Below are 24,616 nucleotides of genomic sequence, written 5' to 3' on the forward strand. Positions count from 1 at the left end.
TTCTACTGGACATTCTATTAGATTCTTGACTAGGTAATACATATTCCCTAACTTTTAAAATAAATATATCACGAATGATTACTTTAGCTATGCCCATACAGTAACTTAAGTTGAGGACAGCAGATCAGTTGTTAACTTCCAGCCATGAGGAAATGTTTTTTTTCCGTCTTGAGAAGTCAAGCACCCTTCTTTTTTTTTTTAATTTTTCCTTAAATTACCTACAATGCTAACAAATACCTATCTCTGTAAACAGGAAAGTAATAATGGGTGTCAAGGATGTATGCTGAAGTGAAAAATCTCTGCTGAGAGACAAACATTGTATGTCATGGTGGAGCCAAATTTTGCCTGGGTTGTTAGTGGAAGTTCACCACCACTGCATTGTACATGTCCAATTCTGGTGCCTTTTTTCATCATCTGCAAAACATTTCTTTTTTCAAAGGCATGATTTAAAATGAGGCGGCACGGTGCCTCAGCTGGTAAAGATTGGCCTCACAGTTCAAAGGTCCTGGGTTCAATCCTGGAGCCGCCTGTGTGGAGTTTGCATGTTCTCCCCGTGCCTGCGTGGGTTTTCTCCTGGCACTCCGGTTTCTTCCCACATTCCAAAGTCATGCAACATTAATTGGACACTCTAAATTGCCCCTAAATGTGATTGTGAGTGTGATTGTTGTATGTCTCAATGTGCCCTGCGATTGGCAACCAGTTCAGGGTGTACCCCGCCTCCTGCCTGTTGACAGCTGGAATAGGCTCCAGCACTCCCCGTGACCCTTGCGAGGATAAGCAGCAAAGAAAAAGGAGGGATGGATTTAAAATGAAGTACAGTCCTAATATAGGCAATAGAAAACATGTTTTGTGGACATCAATTGTGGTTTTTTCCCTGCTGTTTACGGCACAGCTTGGTCTCTCATCCGCAGGGGTGACTTTATTGCCAGAAATTTGACGGCATTAATATGCAGCGAACTACGCTTGAAAATAGATAACAGCAACTTTTCATTTGAGTTATGACTGAATGAGTTTTGTTCAAAATGGATTTTTGATTGTGTTCCTTGCCAGACAACAAACAGACACATTTAGATGTTTATTGCCCCAGAAAAAAAAAAACAAACAAAAAAAAAACCAGGTTGTCTATGCTCCCACGTTGTCTACTGAATGAGTCTGAACCAAGACAGTTCCAGGCAAACATCACAGTTGACTTTATGGCCCTGCGGCACTTAGTGACTAAGTCCCAACTGACACCACAGCAGCGAACGAGCATTTTGTTTACTCGTTTGCTCTAACAATTCAAACGATGTGTGATGTTGAGTGTGCAAAGTGTGTTGCATGGGCTGCAGCAGGATCAAGTTAACACTCATTGGGGAAATTTCATAGAGGGCCCAAAAATGGAAAAAGAGGAAATACTGAAGGAACACCTGGTGTGTGCTTTAGTGGGTGTGGGCTCATCTATAGTAGGATTTGGGCTCCGTGGACTCAGCCAATAACCGCCCCCAACTGCCGTCTGGCGGATAGCGGCGGGTACACAGACGGAATAACAACTGCGCTTTTGGCTGTGAACATGCAAATGAAAGCATGAGAAAGAGGGAAGCGTAGGAGAAAGCAGAAGGGCGACACAAGAGTCAGCAAAAGACGTGTGGCTTTGTGGCCCGCGAATCTCCTCATCCAGGTGAATGAGGCGCTGGACTTTAATAGCTCAGCCATCAGCAAGGCGAGGTGGACATTCTTTGCACTGAGCTGTGACATAGTCGAAACTCCGCGCCCGTGTACGACTGATGTGCATACCCTCATCTGTGAATGCCTCACTGAGCTCCAACTAAATCACAACACAGACTAAAAACTTCTCCTCGGGTTTCGTCTTTTTGATCTTCCAGGTTTTGCAAAACCCACTCGGATCATATTTCAATCATCCATCTTTTGTAGCGCTTGTCCTCGTGAAGGTCACGGGTGAGTTGGAAGTGTCTGTGGCAACGTGGGCGGGGGTGGACCTTCAGTGTTGGCCTCTAATCCGCCATCACCTTTTAAATGTATGTACGGTGAGAGGTAAAACGCTTCGGAAGCTTTGTTCCGTTCTGGTTCCGTAAAATGTATCTGAACCATTTGGAATTTCTTAAATTCCTGCATCCATATATAGATTTCAGATGACGTCACCACAGTCCCAGGATTCCCTTGTTCGCCATCTTGTGTGTCACTATCGGTAATTGGAAAACCATCTATTGGTTGTAAAATGTAGATCTGATCTTCTTCTAAAGCAAAACAATAAACTGTGTGTTGAAATTAATAGAACACAAAAAAAGTATTTGCATATTTTTATAGAAAACAAAAATTCAAATATTCACTGGATAGGGAGTAAAAATTAAGCGAACCTTTGGAGTTTATAATTGTTTGACCCTCCTCATCCAAGTTCACTCTTTGTTATGTTTGTTAGCCTGTGAGCTAACTAGCTAGTGAATGAATAATCTATAGCGTGCCTGAAATATGTTTGCACCTTGTTCAGTGTGTGTCCTCCCCACACAACAGAGGAGGAAAAGTGAACAGTTTGTAAAACGCATTTGATTGACACGTGAAGAGGTTGCCTCCAACGCCTTCACGCCGTCCCGCAGCCCAAAGTCAGCCCTTATTTTTCATCCAAAACATAAAAAATGATCAGCATGAAACTGAAAGCAATAAAAAGGTACGGCAGATGTAAAAAAAAAAAGCCAAGTTTGCAGATGTGAATAGTGCATTCTAAGCCATTTCCAAGTTCCCATTTACTATTTGGTTTCGATCTGTTGATTTCTATCCTTGTAGTATTTAGCATGAACTGTAAAGTAAGTGAGTAAACATAGGCGTGTTAACAGCCGTTGACTGTTTCATGATAACAAAGGTCTAGTGGTGTGCATTCATGACCGCATCTGTTTCGCAAACAAAAGCCGATGCAGGCGATCATGTTGTTGCTATGGTGATTGGACTTACCGGAAGTCAAAATCAATGCTTTTTTTTAAATTCTACTTGCCTCTTTTGTTGCACAACACACATTTGATACCAGAGCCCACAAGACTAAGAAGATGTGAAAACTTCAAAACCACAGGTGATTATTGAGGACAAAAATTATGATGTGTGGTCATGTGCGCTCATTGTTTACTGTGCAAAGATACACACGCACACAAAGGAGGACACTTGACAATTGAATGGCAATGTTGAAAATCTTGAATGTTGAGAAACATGCTTGTGCGTGTGTGTTTGTGCGTAATGGGCAATCTTGCTGATATGATCATTTATCACAATCAACTTGGACGATAGTATCCAATATTGCAAGATCCTATACCCAGTAAATACAGGGCCAGTATCACCGATACCAATGGTTTTGAATAAAGCGAGTGGGCTGTGACATACTGCAAGATTTTTTTAATGAGCCTTTGACAAGTAGCACAGGACTCAGTATCCTACGTAGATAAATATTCGAGACATCTGCAATGTTGGAAAAGGACATTTGGTGGGTTCAAAACTTTGTTAGCGTCCCCCAATACGTGCCAAACTGTACAGTGATAAAACCAAAAGGGCCACATTCCATGGAAAAACAAGTCTTTTACAGGGCTTTAAATCAGTCCATCAAAATAAACAAATGCTGTAAGTAACTAAGTAAACAAACAAACAAATAAACGACTAAATAAATAAATAAATATATAGATGAATGAATGAATGAATGAATAAATAAATAAATAAATAAATAAATAAATAGAGGGTCCAGACCATCCCGAGTGATTTTTTGCTTGATTTTTTTTTAAATGTAGATAATTTTCCTTATATTTTAAGCATTCGGGTAAAACAAACGTCAATAACAAAATCAATTAGATTAGAATAGTGAAATAAAATACAAATAATACAAGTTGAATACAAAATGTCTAAATGCACTCACCCCTTTTTTAGCCCCCCAAAATGTGATGAAGGTACCATATTCTTTTTTTAAAAATAGAGAAATTTTCTTTTTTTTTTTTACATCTTGGATTGTGTACATACGAAGGGGCCATAAAATAAATGTAAATAAAATAAGAAAACACATTAAGGAAAAAATAACACAATAAATAATGTTAAGGATAAAAATAATTAAAATAGTGAAACATTTATTTTTTAAAAGTATGTACAAAACAAAGGAAATTGATTGGGTTGCATAAAAAAATCTAAAATGATTCATCCATGATTTGTTTTACAAGTTTTGTAGTGGGTGTACATAAAACGTTTTTCAACTACAAGAAATAATATAAAAATTATAGTCATTTTTGTTCACTAAATTGGATAGTATATGTTAAAAAAAGAATGCTATGTCATGCTCCTGGATTCCAGCCAGGGCTGGGCGTGGCCACACCTGCGCCTCATGACCTTTGATTAGACCCAGTACATATAGGACCCGGGGGACGACTATTACTCTGCTAGATCGTTGCTCTTCATGCCTCGTTCCCGCACTCCTGCTTTCTCGACTTCTGACCTCCGTGCACCGACCCACGCCTGTTCATTGACCACCCTCGTAAGCCCATTCGTACTGGTACTACGAATTGTTTGGACTGTCTACCTGATCCCAGACCTCGGACCGAATAAAGGTTTCCTCTGTACTGTCTGCTGTCTCTGGAGTCGTGCATTTGGGTCCACCCTTGAGCCCCGCATCGTGACAGAACGATCTAGCCAGAACATGGACCCAGCCGACTCTGAAGCCATTCGCCGTGCGCTGCAAGTGCAGGGCAAACGCCTGGGTGAGCAAGAGGCTGCTCTCCAGGTTATGACTCACCAGATCCAGGAGCTCTGCACCCAGCTGGAACCATGGCTAGCCTCCCAAGCTAGCGCGGCCGCTCCTGTGCCTCTCCGTGCCACCATCACTCCGCTCTCTCGACCAGAGCGGTTCTCCGGCGACTCCGGTAACGTCAAGCCCTTCCTGGCGCAGTGCGATCTCCACTTTGAGCTGCAAGCGTCCGCTTTTCCCACGGACCGCTCCCGGATCGCCTTCGTCATTTCCCACATGACAGGGAGGGCGGAGGCATGGGCCACCGCCGAGTGGAGCCGTAACTCGGAGACCTGCCGCTCATGGGCGAGCTTCGTCTGCGCGCTCACCCAGGTGTTCCAGTACGTGGCTCCGGAACGCCAGGCGGCGTCCTCGCTCATGACAATTCGCCAGGGACGTCGCCGCGTGTCCGACTACGCCATTGAGTTCCGGATTCGGGCTGCCGAGAGCCGCTGGAATGAGGAAGCCCTCCATGACGCGTTTTACGAGGGACTGTCCCCACAGATTCGTGGTCACCTTGTGGCCATGGATCTTCCGCCTTCGCTTAACTCCCTTATCGCATTGGCCCTCAAGGTGGACCAGCGCCTCACCGTGCAGAGACAGATGGAGGGCCTGAGGGAGGAGGAGAGGGAGAGTCGCAGTCCGGTTGCTTCCGCTTCCCGGCCACCCCTGTTGTCAGCTTCATCGGAGTCCATGCAAGTGGAGGGCCTTGGCGGCTCAGCAGAGGAGCGCTTACGTCGGCGACGAGAGGGACGTTGTTTTTACTGCGGGCGTTTGGGACACTTGATCGCCCGCTGCCCGACTCGACCACGGCACTCTGACATCAGGATCTCTGCTCCGGTGAGTGTGCGGTACACTGCGGCGGGGTCAGGGACGTCCCTTCTTCACCTCACCTTGGGAACGGACTCCCGTTCATGCACTGTGACGGCTTTCATAGATTCTGGGTCGGAAGCTAACCTGATAAATCCCCGCGTGGTCGAGGAGCTGGGGGCAGCAACCTTTCCCACGCAACGGTTTCGTCACGCCTATGCCGCCAACGGCAAGTTCCTTTGTCGGGTTACACATCGCACTCAGACGCTACGTATGAGCTTTCCGGACGCTCACTCGGAGCGTATTAGCTTTCATGTCTTCGACGCACGTAATAGCGACATCATCTTGGGCAGCCCGTGGCTCAAAGAACATAATCCACACATAGATTGGACCACGGGTCAGATCAAGACTTGGGGAGAGGACTGTCTCAGTCGCTGTGTCGCTGTCCGGAGAGACAGGGGTATTCAAGTTGCGCCGGTTCGGCTAACAGAACCTAGTACCGCCCTGGACCTGACCGCAGTGCCCTCCTGCTACCATGACCTACGGGAGGTCTTCTCTGAATCTAAAGCAAAGTCTCTGCCGCCACATCGGTCATACGACTGCGCGATTGAACTCCTGCCAGGCACCTCTCCTCCCAGAGGGAAGCTGTTCTCTTTAACAGGACCAGAGCATCAAGCCATGAGGGACTACATCGAGGACTCGCTGGCAGCCGGACTCATTCGCCCCTCATCCTCACCAGCCGGTGCGGTTTTTTTTTTTGTCAAGAAGAAGGACTCCACGCTGCGACCCTGCATCGACTACCGAGGCCTGAACGACATCACAGTCAAGAACAGGTACCCTTTGCCGCTTATCTCTACAGCATTCGAACTCCTCCAGGGAGCCCGGATCTTCACGAAGCTCGACTTGCGCAGCGCTTACCATCTGGTGCGGATTCGGGAAGGGGATGAGTGGAAGACGGCGTTCAACACCCCCACAGGGCACTATGAGTATCTTGTGATGCCCTTCGGACTGACAAACGCTCCGGCCGTCTTTCAGAACTTCATTAACGACGTGCTTCGGGAGTTCCTGAACAGATCTGTCTTTGTTTATCTGGATGACATTCTCATCTTTTCAGCAGACCTAACCTCTCACATTCAACAAGTCAGAGAGGTGCTCCGGCGTCTGCAGCAGCACCAATTATACGTGAATATGGATAAGTGTGAGTTCCATCGGGCATCCGTGTCCTTCCTGGGCTTCGTCCTGGCTGAGGGAGAGATACGGATGGATCCCGGGAAGGTCGACGCGGTGCTGCGGTGGCCTACCCCCACCAACAGGAGGGACGTGCAGAGGTTTCTGGGATTTGCCAATTTCTATAGGAAATTCATAAGGAACTTCAGTTCCGTGGCCGCTCCTCTGCATTCGCTCACCTCGCCACATACCCTCTTCGACTGGTCCGGGACCTGCCAGGAGGCCTTCAGCAGGCTCAAGGCAAGTTTCACTACTGCGCCCGTTCTCATTATTCCGGACCCAGATAACCAGTTTGTGGTGGAGGTGGATGCATCGAATTCAGGAATCGGAGCAGTCTTGTCGCAGAGGAGTCCCAGGGATGGAAGGATCCACCCGTGCGCGTTCCTGTCTAGAAAGTTGACCCCGGCAGAGAGGAACTACGACGTGGGAGATAGGGAACTGCTGGCGGTCAAGAGCGCGTTGGAGGAGTGGTGGCACTGGCTGGAGGGCTCGCAAGTGCCGTTCGTTGTCTTCACGGACCATAAGAACCTTGAATACCTGAAGTCTGCGAAGAGGTTGAACGCCCGTCAGGCCAGGTGGGCCCTATTTTTCACCCGCTTCCACTTTAAGATGTTTTTCCGCCCAGGCTCCAAAAACGGCAAGCCGGATGCACTCTCGCGGATCCACGAGGGAGGGCGCACGGATTCAGACGCCGCTACTATCCTGCCAGCGGGGTGCTTCGTGGCCGGTTTCACCTGGGCGATCGAGTCGCAGGGTGAAGGAGGCCCTGGGAGAGACACCGTCACCCGCGGATTGTCCGTCGGGCCACCTGTTCGTCATCCCATCTCTGCGGGGAGACGTCATCAACTGGGCCCATACCAACAAGACGGTCTGCCACCCGGGTATGGTGAAGACGCGTTCAGTGGTCGAACAAAGGTTCTGGTGGCCTAACCTCAGCAAGGACGTAAGGGGGTTCGTCAACGTTGTTGGTGAGTTGCAACCCCTGTCCATCCCCTTTCGTCCGTGGTCACACATCGCGCTGGACTTCGTCACCGGCCTGCCGCCTTCTCAAGGGAACACAGTGGTGCTGTCCGTAGTGGACCGTTTTTCCAAGATGGTCCACTTCGTGCCGCTTCCGAAGATCCCGTCGGCCAAGCAGACAGCCCAGTTGGTATTAGACGAGGTCGTCCGTTACCACGGCCTACCCCAGGACATCGTTTCGGACAGGGGTCCGCAATTCAGCGCCCGTTTCTGGAAGGAGTTCTGCAACCTCATCGGCGCTTCAGCAAGTCAGACATCGGGTCATCACCCAGAGTCTAACGGCCAGACTGAGAGGATTAACCAGGTTCGTTGGCCCGTTCCCGGTTTCCAAAGTTATTAACCCGGTCGCCGTCTCGTTGAAACTGCCCAGGTCGATGAGGGTGCACCCTACGTTCCACGTCAGCAGACTTCGCCCGAATCGCACGTCGTCGCTGGCTCCTCCGCTCAAATTCCCCCCGCGCCCCCGCATGGTCGACGGTGGGTTGGTGTATACTGTGCGCCGGTTGCTGTCTTCCCGTCGCAGAGGAAGGGGGGTCCAGTACCTGGTGGACTGGGAGGGATATGGCCCGGAGGAGTGCTCTTGGATCCTCTCCCGCTTCGTCGTGGACAGCTCCCTCAGGGACTTTCACGCGGCTCACCCTGATGCTCCTGGGCCGTCCAGAGCCGGCCGTTGGGGGGGGGGGGGGGGTTCTGTCATGCTCCTGGATTCCAGCCAGGGCTGGGCGTGGCCAGCTAATCTGAAGGTGCACATCTGCGCCTCATGACCTTTGATTAGACCCAGTACATATAGGACCCGGGGGACGACTATTACTCTGCTAGATCGTTGCTCTTCATGCCTCGTTCCCGCACTCCTGCTTTCTCGACTTCTGACCTCCGTGCACCGACCCACGCCTGTTCATTGACCACCCTCGTAAGCCCATTCGTACTGGTACTACGAATTGTTTGGACTGTCTACCTGATCCCAGACCTCGGACCGAATAAAGGTTTCCTCTGTACTGTCTGCTGTCTCTGGAGTCGTGCATTTGGGTCCACCCTTGAGCCCCGCATCGTGACATACTAAAATAGTTCTGAAAATATGACAATATAAATAATTGCAAAAATCTAGTTTAATTTTCATAAAAGTACAAAAAATGTAATGAAATTCTAAGAAGAATACTGGGTACCGTTAGAGAAACATGTTTGGCTAGTAATGGATGTTATTTAAATTCATGTTCTTTTTATCATTACAACACTATTACTATTTAAGTATCACAGAAAGCTTGGCATAGCTGGAAATATTTTTCAGAATGGAATTCTTATTAATCTGTATCTGTGTGTGTGACTTCCTAATCGAAACAACACGGTAGCTCTTTTTGTTGCCTTTCAAGTCTAAAAAAGGGGAAATGTGAAAACCACAAAGCAGCTTTCATCATTTTATGCAAAACGTGCCGAGGCGGCAGCAGTTCTCACGGGCCATTCCCATGCATTACAGATTGAGGAAAACTGGAGTTTTTATTGAGCTTTTCTTGCAACACTCATATTGAATATATGAAAATTAAAAGGGGGCAAATGTAACTTGTATAACAGTGAAGAAAGTTACAATGCGACTTAAGACGTAACGTAACCACATTATATGGAAAGCTAACAAGGTATATGACGACCACAATTTGACTCAGATTATTTCTACTTCCATGATTACATGTGCAATACATTTGTAGTTTTATTGTTTTTAAACATAAATAATAATAAACTTATTTAAAAGAAAAGATAATTACATTACTGTGTGAATTCTTTGCGAAACACAGTAGCGAACACTCACTCATCCAGACTGGAGGGGGAGCTTCTGTGGACCACAATTTTCAAGTCTTGCCACGGATTATCCATGTCATTTAGGTCTGGACTTTGACTGGGGCATAACACAGGATGAATATTCTACAAGTTCTCCCCCTATATGGACTTGTCTTTCTTTCAACACTGGTTTTCTTCTTGGAACTCTTTGATACAAGCCTAATCTGTGGAGTGCAGGACCTCTAGTTGTCCAGTGGGACAGACTTACCCACCCGAGTTGTGGATCTCTGCAGCTACTCCACAGGATGTTCATGGACGTCTTGGCAGCTTTGCATACCAAAGCTCTTCTCGCTCACTATTAAAGTTTGGTTGTCTTGATATGTCTGCGGCTGTGGCATCATTTTTCCATTTTGGGATGATGCATTAAAATCCTTGAGATGTTCAAAAACTGGGGCCGACCCCCCCCCCCCACACACACACACACACACCTCCTCCTTAAGAACCAACCCTTACCTTAAACCTCTCCACAACTTGATCCCTAAACTATCTGTTAAGTTCCTCGGTCTTCTAATGTTCCCTCACAAGCTACTGGGGCCATTTCACACCACAGGTGTGTTCATATGTGGGAATAAATTACACAGCGGTGGACTTTATTTACTCATTGGGCAACTTCTGAAGGCAACCCAGTATACGAGCAACCTACTGCCACATTTAGCAACACGGGTAAAAGGACTTCCTCCTCCCTAGGGGGCTTTCCTTATTTCCTTCCTTTCATATAATCCATTCCTACTTACTGTAATTCCTTTGATACATTATTTCTTTCCTTCTGTCCTTCCTTTTATACCATCAGGTTCCTTCCATCCTGCCTCCCTTTCTTCAACCTTCCTGACACACCATCATCCTCATATACTTCCCTCCTTCCTTCCCTCACATCCGCCCTCCAATTTCTTTATTTCCTCATCGTGTCTACCTGCTTTTGGTCCATCTTGAATACCCTCTCCCCTTTACTCTTATATTGTCCTACAGAGCTCAACCCTTTGTCTGCGTCACACACAAAGGTCCTACTGCATTATTAAAAGATTCTTAAGCAGACACACAAGCAATAAATCTCTCTCTCACACACACACACACGACCGCCCATGGGGTGGAAGGCTTTGTTGTCACGGTAACGGATGTGTAGCCAAAAGCAGAGCAGCTGGGGGGTTTAAAGGGTTGTGATGAAGTGATAAAAGACAAGAAACACAATTAATGCATTAGTTCCAGCTGCCAATGCTATCAACCAAGAAGATCCCTCCCCTCCCCTTAACATTCTGATGGATTAATTGGTTCCTATTGTCTTGGAGAGTTGATTCCTATCATCAAACATTCAGCGAGCTACCATTTTTATGGTATTCATGTATTGATTCCTATTGTTCTGAGCAGTTTTTATTACACTGAGGTACTTGTTGACTTGAAAATTATTTTTTTAATCGACTTTGACCATAGCTTCATATCGTCCTGAAACGTTATTTTCATGGTCTCTGAGCATGGATTTTGAACATTCAAGCATTGATTTCTTTTGTCTTGGAGCTTTTATTTACATCTTTAAATGTGAATTTTTGTTGTCTCCGTGCAACAACTTCTATCATCAAGCATTATCATCCTCAAACATCTATCCATCCACCCACCCATCCATCCATTTTTTCGCTGCTTATCTTCACGGGGGTCATGGGAGTGCTGGAGCCTATCCCAGCTGTCAACGGTCAGGAAGCGGGGTACATCTTGAACTGGTTGCCAGCCAATCGCATGGCACGTGGAGACAGAGAACAACAGCCGCACTCACAATCACATCTAGGGGCAATTACGAGTGTCCAATTAATGTTGCATGTTTTTGTGATGTGGGAAGAAACCAGAGTGCCCAGAGAAAATCCATGCAGCCACGGGGAGAACATACAAACTACACACAAGGAGGGCCGGGATTGAACTAGGGTCCTCAGAACTGTGAGGCCAACACTTTACGGCTGAGCCACAGTGTCGCCCCTCAAACATTCAGTGAGCTGTAATTTTCATTGTCAACATCATCAAGTATTACTTTTTAATGTCTGAAAGTATTCATTTATTTTATCTTCAAGCATTTTTTACTAGCGCTTTGATTTCTATGGTGTTGTTGCACTGATGTCTATCGTCCCTGAGCATTGCTGTCTATGAACTTTAAAACAAATTTTTATGCTCCTGGAACACTGATTTCTATGGTCGATGTCACATTAGGGACCCTATTGATTTTGAACAAGGTGGCGGTAGTGTGAGAGTCCTCGGCTCCTCGCGGATTTTTTTTCAATTTTCATTTTAAGTGTTGTCGTTTGGGAACATCTGTAGGTTAAAGACAGGTAGCGACACGTCTGGTGCGTCTAGGATCATAGTGATGTCTCACTCAACGTGATTACAGACATTCGACAAAACAAAACAGCCAGCGTGCCAGTTCCTTCAGTTCCTTCCCTTCCCCCCCCTCCCTGTCATTCCAAACACACTTAGTCACCATGTAGACTTGACTCACTTTCTTCTCTTGGACTTGCATGACAATACTTCATATTTGTCTCAAAACTAAATGTACGTGCCAGCTGATCCACAAATTCATCTTCAACAATTCACAAGCACAGTTGAATATTCACAAATGGTAAGTCGCGATAATCGTAGAAAGAACAACAACGTGTAAATAGTGGACATATTTCTGGAGCTAATTGTGAGACAAAGCTGACTTCACTGGGTTTTCGCACAGTCTTTTTTTTTTTGGGCCCATTCCACCATGCAGATCTGCTCTAGACCAGTGATCTTTTGGGGCTGTCGCTGGGCAACACTGACTTTCAGCTCCCTCCAAATATTTTCTATGGTGTTGAAATGTGGAGACTGGTGAGGACACTCCAGGACCTTGAAATGTTACTTAGGAGGCCACTCCTGGAGTGTTTGGGATCATTGTCTTCAATACCCTTGTAAATGGAGAGAGGGTTTCACTCAAAATCTCATGATGCATGGCCCCAATCATTCTTTCCTTTACCCCACATGCCAAACTCAAGGCCTGGGGGCCAGATCCGGCCCGGCACATAATTTTTATGTGGCCCGCGAAGGTAAATCATTGTGTGTCAACTTCCATGATTCTTGTTCATATCTGAACCAAAATTTCAAATTGTCACATCATAATGTATAAAGTTGAGATATTGCAAGCATTTTTGTGTTGCCAAACACCAACAATAGTTGAAAAACCCATGAACCAGATTTTTTTTTTAATTCAAAAACTAGTTCATAAATGGCGGCACGGTGGCGCGCCCGGAAAGCGTTGCCCTCACAGTTCTGAGGTCAATCCTAGCCCTCCCTGTGTGGAGTTTGCATGTCCTCCCCGTGCCTGCTCAGGTTTCTTTCGGGCACTCCGGTTTCCTCCCACATCCCCAAAACACGCAACATTAATTGGACACTCTAAATTGTCCCTAGGTGTGATTGTGAGTGCGGCTGTTTGTCTCTATGTGCTCTGTGATTGGCTGGCAACCAGTTCGTACCCTGACTCCTGCCCGTCAACAGCTGGGATAGACTCCAGCACTCCCGTGGCCATTGTGAGGATAAGCACCTATGAAAAGGGATGAATGCATAGTTCATAAATGTCATGTGTAAATATGATGAGGTGAGTATTTAATGGTTTCACAGTCATAACAGCCCTCTGAGGGAAGCCCATAATGAAACTAGTTTGACACCGCAGCTTTATACAGATCAGTCGTACTGGTCCCTTTGCAGAAAAACAGCCCCAAAGAATATTTCCACCCCTACGCTTCACAGTAAGTGTGGTGTTCTTTGGATGCAACTCAGCACTTTTTTCTCCTCCAAACACAACAAGTTTGAGTTTTTACCAAAAACTTCCATTTTGGTTTTATCTGACCTTATGCCATTCTTCAAACTTCTTCTGGATCGCCCAAATGCTCTCTAACAAACTTCAGACGGGCCTGGACATGTACTGGCTTAAGCAGACAGACATCTGGGACTGCAGTACTTGAATCCCTGGCGGCCTCATGTGTTACTGATCATAGTCTTTGTTACTTTGGTCCCAGCTCTCTGCAGGTCATTCACTAGGTCCGATAGTGTGGTTCTGGGATTTTTGCTCAGCATTCTTGTAATCATTTTGACCCCCCAGATCTTGCATAGACCTCCAGATTAGATCATCAGTGGTATATGTCTTCCATTTTGTAATAATTGCTCCCACAGTTGATTTCTTCAGTCTTCCCAACCTGGTGCAGGTCTATAGTTTTGTTTCTGGTGTCCTGTGAGAGTTCTTTGGTCTTGGCCGTAGTGGAGTTTGGAGAGTGACAGAGGTTGTGGAAAGGTGTGAGTTCAAATAGGTCAGTAATGAGTGAGCAACAGAGGAGCCTCTGAAAGAAGATGTTTCAAGTCTGTGAGAGCCAAAAATTTCATTTGTAGGTCACCAAAACTTCATTTTCCTCCATAATTTACTGATACATTCTTGAAAAATCAATGGAATTTTCTGGATTTTTTTCTCATTTAATCTCTCATAGGTGAGGTATACCAATGATGAAAATTACAGGCCTCTAATCTTTTTATGTGGGAGAACTTGCAGTTGGTGGCTGACTACATACCTGTTTCCCAAGTGTATGCTCCACATTGGAGCCTTATCCCAAAACCGTGGGTGGTATCATTCTTTTGGAATGTAAAAAAGGGGACAGCCGTTAGGGTGCCTGGGAGGGTGAGGCTACTGTCCATCCACAAGAGATGCCTTTAATATTCCATTCAGTTGTAAAGTGATAGTAGAGCTTCCTAACATCCACAGAGGTCGTATTTGTTGGAGGTAGAATTATTTAGTTTCTTTGGAATGGACAAAAGAACGGCAATGTAAGTGGGTGAGACACCACTTCTATTAAGAGATGGTTTTTTCACCATCATGTAGGATGGCCTCTCTCACTCTTCTTTCAAATCATGTCTTCCCTGTGTAGAATATCCACATTGTTGCCCTCAAAAGAGTGCTAAGAGTACTGTTTCTCTTGAAGGTGCGTATAGACCTCTCTGCTAGGTATCCTTATGACTGTCCTTTTTTCCATCCCACAAGAATACCACCATCTGTAGTTTTGGGGCATACTATCAACTTGGAACATAATTAGTTGAGTTTCTTCCCACCAACTAAGCAGGCTAGTCTATCCTAACAAAGCCTTATTGCAGTGGTTCCCAAACTTTTTTTTTGTGCGTATGCGTGTATGTGAACCACCGCCTTACTACATGAATGGATGCATAGATGGATGAAACTTGCTTGAATGAGAGGCAAAAAGTCATCTAAAACAACCGGAACAACCCAGTTGGGATGAATTCCATGCTCTAAGAATTTCGCCATAAAAAAATTAAAGCTTTTAATTTCAGTAAGAGAGAAAAGTCTTTGAAAAACATTAACATATTTAACAAAGTTTTATAAAATATAAAACATAAGATCAAATATATTGTATTTTAAAATATTATTCAAAGTATTTATTGTAAATGGCAGATAAGCTGGTAAAGCATTCAGGACCTGGGTTCAATCCTGGCCCCGCCTGTGTGGAGTTTGCATGTTCCCCCCGTGTCTGCGTGGATTTTCTCCGGGCACTCTGGTTTCCTCCCACATACCAAAAACATGCAACATTAATTGGACACTCTAAATTGCCCCTGTGATTGTGAGTATGGCTGTTGTCTCTATGTGATTGGCTGGCAACCAGTTCAGGGTGTACCCCGCCTCCTGCCCGTTGACAGCCGGGATAAGTTCCACCAATCCCCGCAACCCTCGTGAGGATAAGCGGCAAATAAAATGGATGGATGGATATATTGTAAACACAAAAAAGCAATGCGAACTGTTGAGGAAATTCCCTTAAGTTACAGAAAAAAAAGACCATGCATATTGAAAGAATGATCCCACAAGAGAATTTTACATTTTTATTTACATATTTCAATTTAATATTTTACATGTCTATTAGATGACTAATAAAGTGTTCTGACTGTACAAGGTATGTGAAAAGGAAAAGAAAAGTTTCATTTGTGATGTCATCCAGTTGAGATTATTTAGACTACAGCGCCCCTTAGGGCCATTTCTCTGTCATTACAATTCATTTCCCAGCAGACTTGACAACAGGTGCTCTTGGTATTAAATCTCAGCCCGTCCTTCATCCAGGAAATGTTTACAGTTAAGCGTCCGTTTGAAAAAGAGCATTAGCTGTACCATGGCATGCTTTAGGTGTCGTGCGCCTGCAGCATCTTTTCGATCTCCTGGTCCCACTGCTCGTCTCGGTTGTCTGACTCGGCCACCACTTCGTATTCCTGGAGCTCCTGCTGGAGCTCCTTCTCCCAGTCTGACTGCTCCTCTGTCACAATTTGGTTAATAGCACATTAGAAACAATATTACCAGGATGTTACAAGATATGTCATGAAAAGAGGCAGGATTCAAATGTTGCTAGCACTGTAAAAATTGTATGCTGATGCTTTCCCCCCAAAATTAATCTTGGGAAAGCTTATTTATTTGCACAATGCCGTTCAAAAAGTTAAACTTTCATAGATTATAGATACAGGGCCCACAATTTAAACGATTGCAACTATAGAATATTGTGAAGAAAATCACCATTTATGATGTCAGCTTTTCTGGGAGAAAAAAAAATAGGGTCACAAATCAATCAAAATATTGAACTTTCAAAATTAGGTTAATCTTCAAAACATTGCTGGGAATCCCTTATCTTTAATCTCCACCTCGATGTGCCATGGAATTGAAGCAATCAGCCTGTCACTCTTCTTCTTCTTTTCCTTTCGGCTTGTCCCGTTAGGGGTCGCCACAGCGTGTCATCTTTTGCCATCTTAGCCTATCTCCTGCATCTTCCTCTCTAACCCCACTGCCCTCATGTCTTCCCTCACCACATCCATAAACCTTCTCTTTGGTCTTCCTCTCGCTCTTTTGCCTGGGAGCTCCATCCTCAGCATCCTTCTACCAATATACTCACTCTCTCGCCTCTGAACATGTCCAAACCATCGAAGTCTGCTCTCTCGAATCTTGTCTCCAAAACATCCAGCGTTGGCTGTCCCTCGAATGAGTTCATTTTTCTAATCCTATCCAACCTGGTCACTCCGAGCGAGAACCTCAACATCTTCATTTCTGCCACCTCCAGTTCAGCTTCCTGTTGTTTCTTCAGTGCCACCGTCTCTAATCCGTACATCATGGCCGGCCTCACCACTGTTTTGTAAACTTTGCCCTTCATCCTAGCAGAGACTCTTCTGTCACATAACACACCAGACACCTTTCGCCAGCTGTTCCAACCTGCTTGGACCCGTTTCTTCACTTCCTGACCACACTCTCCATTGCTCTGTATTGTTGACCCCAAGTATTTGAAGTCGTCCACCCTCGCTATCTCTTCTCCCTGTAGCCTCACTCTTCCCCCTCTACTTTTCTCATTCACGCACATATATTCTGTTTTACTTCGGCTAATCTTCAATCCTCTCCTTTCCAGTGCATGTCTCCATCTTTCCAATTGTTCCTCTGCATGCTCCCTGCTTTCACTGCACATGACAATATCATCTGCGAACATCATGGTCCAAGGGGATTCCAGTCTAACCTCATCTGTCAGCCTATCCATTACCACTGCAAACAGGAAGGGGCTCAGAGCTGATCCCTGATGCAGTCCCACCTCCACCTTAAATTCCTCTGTCACACCTAAGGCACACCTCACCATTGTTCTGCTGCCATCATACATGCCCTGTACTATTTTAACATACTTCTCTGCCACACCAGACTTACGCATGCAGTACCACAGTTCCTCTCTTGGTACTCTGTCATAGGCTTTCTCTAGATCCACAAAGACACAATGTAGCTCCTTCTGACCTTCTCTGTACTTTTCCACGAGCATCCTCAAGGCAAATAATGCATCTGTGGTACTCTTTCTAGGCATGAAACCATACTGTTGCTCGCAGATACTTACTTCTGTCCTGAGTCTAGCCTCCACTACTCTTTCCCATAACTTCATTGTGTGGCTCATCAACTTTATTCCTCTATAGTTCCCACAGCTCTGAACATCCCCTTTGTTCTTAAAAATGGGAACTAGAACACTTTTCCTCCATTCTTCAGGCATCTTTTCGCCCGCTAGTATTCTGTTGAATAAGTTGGTCAAAAACTCCACAGCCATCTCTCCAAATTGCTTCCATACCTCTACCGGTATGTCATCAGGACCAACTGCCTTCCCATTTTTCATCCTTTGTAATGCCTTTCTGACTTCCCCCTTAGTAATCATTTCCACTTCCTGGTCCTTCACTCTTGCCTCTTCAACTCTTCCTTCTCTGTCATTTTCTTCATTCATCAACTTCTCAAAGTATTCTTTCCATCTATTTAGGACACTACCGGCACCAGTCAACACATTTCCATCTCTATCCTTAATCAGCCTAACCTTCTGCACATCCTTCCCATCTCTATCCCTCTGTCTGGCCAACCTGTAGAGATCCTTTTCTCCTTCTTTCGTGTCCAACCTGGTGTACATGTCTTCATATGCCTCTTGTTTAGCCTTTGCCACCTCTACCTTTGCCCTACGTCGCATCTCGATGTACTCCTTTCGCCTCTCCTCAGTCCTCTCAGTATCCCACTTCTTCTTCGCTAATCTCTTTCCTTGTATGACTCCCTGTATTTTGGGGTTCCACCACCAAGTCTCCTTCTCCCCTTTCCTACCAGATGACACACCAAGTACTCTCCTGCCTGTCTCTCTGATCACCTTGGCTGTCGTCGTCCAGTCTTCCGGGAGCTTCGGTTGTCCATCGAGAGCCTGTCTCACCTCTTTCCGGAAGGCCGCACAACATTCTTCCTTTCTCAGCTTCCACCACATGGTTCTCTGCTCTACCTTTGTCTTCTTAATCTTCCTACCCACCACCAGAATCATCCTACATACTACCATCCTATGCTGTCGAGCTACACTCTCCCCTACCACTACTTTAGTCAGTAACCTCCTTCAGATTACATCGTCTGCAATCAGCCTGTCACATTGCCCGAAAGTTCCGGAAGGCCATATTGCTTCTTTGTTTTTGGGTCTGGTGGCCCTCATTTCCCCTGGAAAATACCTCATACATTCTCAATGGGGTTTGAATCCGCTGAGTTGGCCAGCCAGTCAAGCACTATGATTCTTGGAACCCATATTCGCCTCTCTTGGTTTATTATGCCATCACTTCACTATTACCAATTTTTATGGTGACGGGGCAAGGAAGGAGTCTATTTTGGGAGGCGTTCATTTATTTTAACTGGCAGCATGGTGCAGTGGTAAGCACATCCGTCTCACAGTTCTGAGGTAGAGGGGTCAAATCCAGGCTCTGTGTGGGGTTTGCATATTCTCTTTGTGCAGGTTCCTCACACATTCCAAAAACAGCTAGCTCGCTTCATTGAAATCTTTAACTTGTCATTCAGGGTGAAAGGCTATAGTATGTGCCTTGAGATGAAGTTGTGACCATGTAGGCTTTTCTCCGTCACATCTGGCGCAACAACAGTTTGTATTGAAATACTTAAAAGGCTAACCGTCAACAGAGGGGGCACTGTCCTTCTTGTCCAGCACCAGCTGCTCCATTCCCTTTTGCAGATCCTCGCGGTCGATGGCCGCCGAGTCGAAGGCGTCGCTCACAAATTCTGCGACGCCGGGACTGGTGGAGATGGAAAAGTCTTCCTCCAGAGGAGGCTGAGAGTTTGGGATCAAAATAAACAAACACGTCAAGAGCAAGAACCCTTAGATTTTAATGTTTATCAGTGGCATAAAAACCCAACAATACTATCGTTTGCCATGATAGTGTATGGAAAAATACATCACCCTAAAAAATTGACCAAAAAAAAAAAAAACCCCAAAAAGGCATTTACTGTATTGAGCAAGTGAGAGCAATGGATACAGAACCATTATGTAGTTTTGAAATAAAAAAAATAGTAACCATCTAGATACTACTATGAAGAGGCCTTTAAGTTTGTCTTGCATCCTACCTTCTGCTTGTCGCTGATGGAAACAGGTGGCGTTTTGGGCCTGACATTGTCTGTGAGGACAATAAATAAAGCAGCAATGAGGATTAGCATACAGTCCCTTCCAAACGTATTGGAACAGCAAAGTCAATTCCTTTGTTTTTGTTGTATACTGGAGACATCTGCGTTTCAGATCAAAAGATGAACATCAGACTGAAAGTTCAAGTGTCCTGCTTTTCTGTGATGGTACAGTATTTACATCTTGATGTGTTGAATAACTAATGAAAGAGCACCTTTTGTTTGAAGCTATACCCTTTTCAAGTAAGCTAACGTATTGGAGCAGACATTAAACTAACTGCATCAAGCCTGCAACCCATTGACCTCAGAGTAATGCATTCTTCATTTGAAATACTTTTCCAGGCTTCAACCGCAGGCTCTATCAGTTCTCGATTGTTTCTGGTGGTTTCTCCCTTCACGTTCCACTTCAGGAGGTAAAATGCATGCTTTATAAAATTAGGGTCTGGTGATGGACTTGGCCAGTTTAAGACCTTCCACTTTTACTCCCCTTGTGTGTTTTGGGTCATTGTCTTGTTGCACGGTAAAGCTTCTTCCGATTAGTTTGGATGCATTTTTCAGTAATTTTTTTTTTTTTTTAAACTCAGAATTAATTCTTTTGCTAGCATCATGAGTTCCATCATCAATTGAGTCTCATGAACCAGTGCCAGAAGCAACCATGCAAGGCCAAGCCATGACATGACCTCCACCATTATTCGGAGATGAACTCGTGTGTTGTGATCAGAAGCAGATACTTTCTTTCGCCATACTTTGGCCTTCCTGCATTTTGGTCAAGGCTAATCTTCGTCCCATCAGTCCATAAAACTTTGTTCCAAAACGTTTGTGGCTCATCTCCACTTCTTTGCAAAATCCAATCTGGCCTTCTGATTCTTGATGCTGATGAGTCTTTTGCATCTTGTGGAATGGCCTATATATTCCTTCTCCCAAAGTCTTAGGCGAACAGTGGATTGTGATACCTTCACCCCTGCCCTGTGAAGTTTGGCAGTAATTTCACTGACCGTTGTCTTTGTGTATTTATTCACACCCATCACAATGTTTCTGCCTTCAACTGCTGTTTAAACTTGTAGCCTACCTGTTCGATGTCTGTTACACGGTACACTGGCCAGTTCGTTCTTTTTCAAGTCATTCCAAAATCTTGTATTGGCTATGCCCAATGTTTGTGCAATACCTCTGATTGATTTTGCTTCTTCTTTCATTTTCTCCCAGAGACCGCTCTCTGGTCTTCATGCTTGCTACCAGCAAATGCACTTTCCAAAGGTGTAACCCAAAACCAAAAATAAGCTCCACTTGGTCTTTCAGCAATCAATCTAAAAGGCAACACCCAAGATACTCCAAACTCCCATCAGTCATGTCTTATACATTTGCTCACTTGAAAGGTGGGTGGTTTTTTACAAAAGGTGCTCTCTATCTTGAATTGTTTAACACATATAGATGTAAATACCATAAAATAAAAGCTCAAATTCTGACCTTTGTCTCATATTCACCTTTTGATCTGAAACTCCAAGGTCTTCAATAAAACAGACCAAAAAAATAAACTGACCTTGCAGTTCCAATACTTTTGGAGGAGACTGTGAGTGCAAACGAGCCTAACATCATTCATTTAAATAAAATACCTAACCTGATAAGACGACATCATTGGGCGAGACATCATCGTGGCTGTCGTCGGCCTTTTTCTGCTGCTGTTGCTGCTGGGCTGCCAGGGCCGTCAGCTGTGCTGACTGCTTGATGAGCGACACACGGTAGAAGTAGTTCCTCCAGAACACTTCCTCCTTCACGCTGTCATTAGAAATAAAACACAAAACATAGAAATACATTCACTGGGAGGCAAAAATATGTGCACCCTTTCTTACATTTCTCCATGGGTTGAGCCTAAAATGTGGTCTACTTTTCGCCCGGATCGCAAGAATAAACTGTTTAAACCATAACCACGCAAAACAATTGTTTTCATATTTTAACAGAAAAAGATGAAACATTCAAATTATTAAATCCAAATATTAGTGCTTCTGCCCTGTCCTGTGAATGTTTACACACGTCAGCAAAGACTGACCTGACATTTTCTATTCCGATCCGATACTGATATGAACCTGAACCCACCTTAAGTTTTGTAAACTTCACTTTTTCCTTTGAAAGTAAAAACAGGAATCCACATAAAACGTAAACACACACACATAAGCACACAGTAGATGGGTACTGACTGTTTGGGCACCAGGTCAAAGCGCATGCGGTTGAGAAGCTGGTCCTCCTCCAGCATGACAGCAGCCAGAGGAAACATTTGCTCCATGTCGAAGTGGAACTGCACGCCGGCTGGAGGGTCACGCAGGAAATTACGCCTGTCCTGAATATGGGAAACAATGCCTTTTTGGTGAATTAGTTTCATTTGTTGCATTTATTTTTATTTCGCAAGGTCGTGGCTGTCAAAAATAAATGGTGACAGGAGCCATTGCATATGACACATACGTACTACCACTTTTTTTTTTTCTTTAATATAAATTGAAAGTTACCCACAGCCGAGAGGGCGAGAATTTGCTGCTGGATAGTCTCCTCCTCATTGTAGCCCACCCAGGGAGGCACTGCTGCTTCTGTATACACAAACCAGTAAAGCCAGTAAACGACATATACAGTGCTGTGAAAAACTATTGCTTTGTCCCTTTCTCAAATTCTTATATTTTTGGAGCTTCCTCATTTTAATGTTCAAGATCATCAAACAAAATGAGCAGACAAATATAACCCAAGTCAACTTAAAATGCTGGTTTAAAACGGTGACTTCATTTATCAAGGCAAAAAAAATATTCAGTTACCTGACCCTGTGTGAAAAAGTAATGCAGCATCCTCAGCAGCTACAACTGAATTTAAGCATGGCAAAATTTGGTCCAGATTGTTTAAATTTAGCAAAAACAGTGGGTTTTCAAGCGTGAAGGTATTTTCAGGCCATAGAATTGTATCTCAATTGGCTTCAAGTCTAAGGCCAATCCAAAATCTTCATTTTGTTTTTCAAGCCATTCAGAAGTTCACTCGCTGGGGTGTTTTTCATCATTATTCTGCCACAGAACCCAAGTGTACTCCAGCTTGAGGTCATTCGCGTTTTTTTTTTGGTAAAAGTAGGATGAGCTTTTATTTATTTATTTTTTGGTCTTTAGTGGTTTTCGCCTTGGAAGTTTACCATTTTTGCCCAGTCACTTCCTTATTGCTTGAGCCATGACCTTAACTGAGGCAAGGGAGGCCTGCAATTCGTTCGAAGTTATCCTGCGTTCCTTTGTGACCTCCTAAACGGATCATTCCTATTCTCTCGGGGTAATTTTTATAAGCTGGCCACTCAGGGCAAGGTTCACCACTGTTCCACGTTTTCCACCATTTAAAAACACCATTTTAAATTCATTTCGGTTCGATTTTTCTATTTACATGTTTGAAATGATGCTAAAATATATAAATTGAGATGGGAGGCAATACTTTTTCATGGCACTGTGATGAAGACTTGTATTAGTATACAGTATTTCATTTTTAAAATCTTGTACATGATTTCCCACCCGATCTTTTGGACTTCTTTTCTTGGACAAACTTCTCTTGCTCCTTCTGGAAGTCTCCTAGGAAGGTCTAGACACAAATGAAGAAAGATGAATAGTAAAATCAATCATAAAATATGAATATTAGCATGTAATTGCACCTTGTCAATGATCCCATCAATCTTTCCCTCCTCGACGCTCTTCTTGATGCTTTGTGCCGTGATTACCACAGACTCTGAGATCTTCTTGGTTGCACTGGATGCAAAACTGAAGATGAAGTCTGGACCCGGAGAAAGGAGGAGGTTTATAAACACGTGGGCCACTTCATTAGGTGCAATTGAACGTGATATTTGCAGTAAATCTATTTGTCTTATTTCTGCAAATAGATAAAAGTTGGTGGGAAAACATCTATTTTTGGGGTAATAACTATGTTGTCACTATAAGATGACATAAATCTTGTTAAAGTGGAATATACACAATCATGCAAAAAAAAAAAAGGAGACATCTAATTAGAGCTGCACTACGACAGGCTACAAAACAATTGGGATTATTTTGATCAATATCGATCAAATTACGATTACTGTATTATTCACTTTGGAAAAAGTTTATTGCGCTTGCACTACTTTTCAACAAACAATATGTGACAGTTTTCAGTGCAAAATAAATCTTGAAATAATAAAATAATAAATCTACGTCGAAAAATCCAACCTTATCAAAGGCTCTCTCCCTGCATTGTTATTCAGTAAAATGGACGAAAAGTGTATTTTACTTTCATTACATGAATACGCCTCACGATGTTTGTTTATAACCCTATACAACTTACACATACAGATCAAAATCAGTCATCTTTGTTGTTTAATTTCGCCTTGAATGCTTTGAGGTCGAACTGGTTCAACTTTCCTGGAATGCATCATCGGTAACACACCTAGGCTATGTTTGTCTGTCATAATACTTCGTAAACATATTTTAAATGAAGTTACTGTACTCATTTTATATGAATCCAGTGTTGTCAACCGCGATGACGTCTTTCAAAAACTAAACACACGACTCAAGTTACTGGCTAAACAAGTGCCCACTGATCGTTTAATCAAAGCTTTTCTTGATCGGAGTTAAAATGCCCAATCGAATGAAAGCTCCAACTCACCACCAAGCCCTTTATCGCCCTCCTCTTTGCTCTCCACGTCACCTTTATCTCCTTCTTCATGGTGGCCATCAGCTGCTGCTTGCTGTTTGTTTACCTCGTTTTGAGCTTCCACCACTTTTTCTTCCTGCTTCTGCTCCTCCTCCGTGTCAACCAACGTGTTGGCGTCCGCCGGATTCTCCAAACCCAGCCAAGAGCCTAAACCTCTCAACATTGTCAATCGAAACAACAACTCTGGGGAAGCAAATGTTAGTTAGAACTGAGTTTTAGTGGGAGCTAATGCTACTAGGAAGTAAGACGCTGACCGGATTTTTCTTCGCTGTTTTTAATTGGTCGGTTGCTGAACTATACTGCCATCTAACGGGAACGAAATGGCACGGCGACAT

The 24,616-nt window shown here is 44.3% G+C and overlaps 1 protein-coding gene across 1 annotated transcript; it reads right to left on the reverse strand.

The window, feature by feature from the left end:
- Positions 1-15,480: 15,480 nt before the first annotated feature.
- On the reverse strand, positions 15,481-24,590 carry syap1 (synapse associated protein 1). The gene is made up of 9 exons (XM_061814813.1): positions 24,234-24,590; positions 23,251-23,369; positions 23,114-23,180; positions 22,095-22,168; positions 21,785-21,924; positions 21,208-21,365; positions 19,539-19,588; positions 19,089-19,245; positions 15,481-15,918 (listed from the first exon to the last, which is right to left on the reverse strand). The coding sequence occupies exons 1-9, from the start codon at positions 24,442-24,444 to the stop codon at positions 15,788-15,790; spliced, it is 1,107 nt and encodes a 368-aa protein (XP_061670797.1). The 5' UTR covers positions 24,445-24,590; the 3' UTR covers positions 15,481-15,787.
- Between the last annotated feature and the right edge of the window lie 26 nt (positions 24,591-24,616).

The sequence above is a fragment of the Syngnathoides biaculeatus genome, chromosome 3 (genome assembly GCF_019802595.1).
Source record: "Syngnathoides biaculeatus isolate LvHL_M chromosome 3, ASM1980259v1, whole genome shotgun sequence".
In the NCBI taxonomy this organism is placed as follows: Eukaryota; Metazoa; Chordata; class Actinopteri; order Syngnathiformes; family Syngnathidae; genus Syngnathoides; species Syngnathoides biaculeatus.

Excerpts from the sequence above, each read along its gene's own strand:
- syap1 (XM_061814813.1), bottom strand. The coding sequence starts at position 24,444 with ATGTTGAGAGGTTTAGGCTCTTGGCTGGGTTTGGAGAATCCGGCGGAC. Across the intron at positions 19,589-21,207 it reads CAATGATGTCGTCTTATCAG|ACAATGTCAGGCCCAAAACG; the intron begins GTTAGGTATTTT and ends TTGTCCTCACAG. Across the intron at positions 15,919-19,088 it reads CAGTGCCCCCTCTGTTGACG|AGGAGCAGTCAGACTGGGAG; the intron begins GTTAGCCTTTTA and ends AAATTGTGACAG.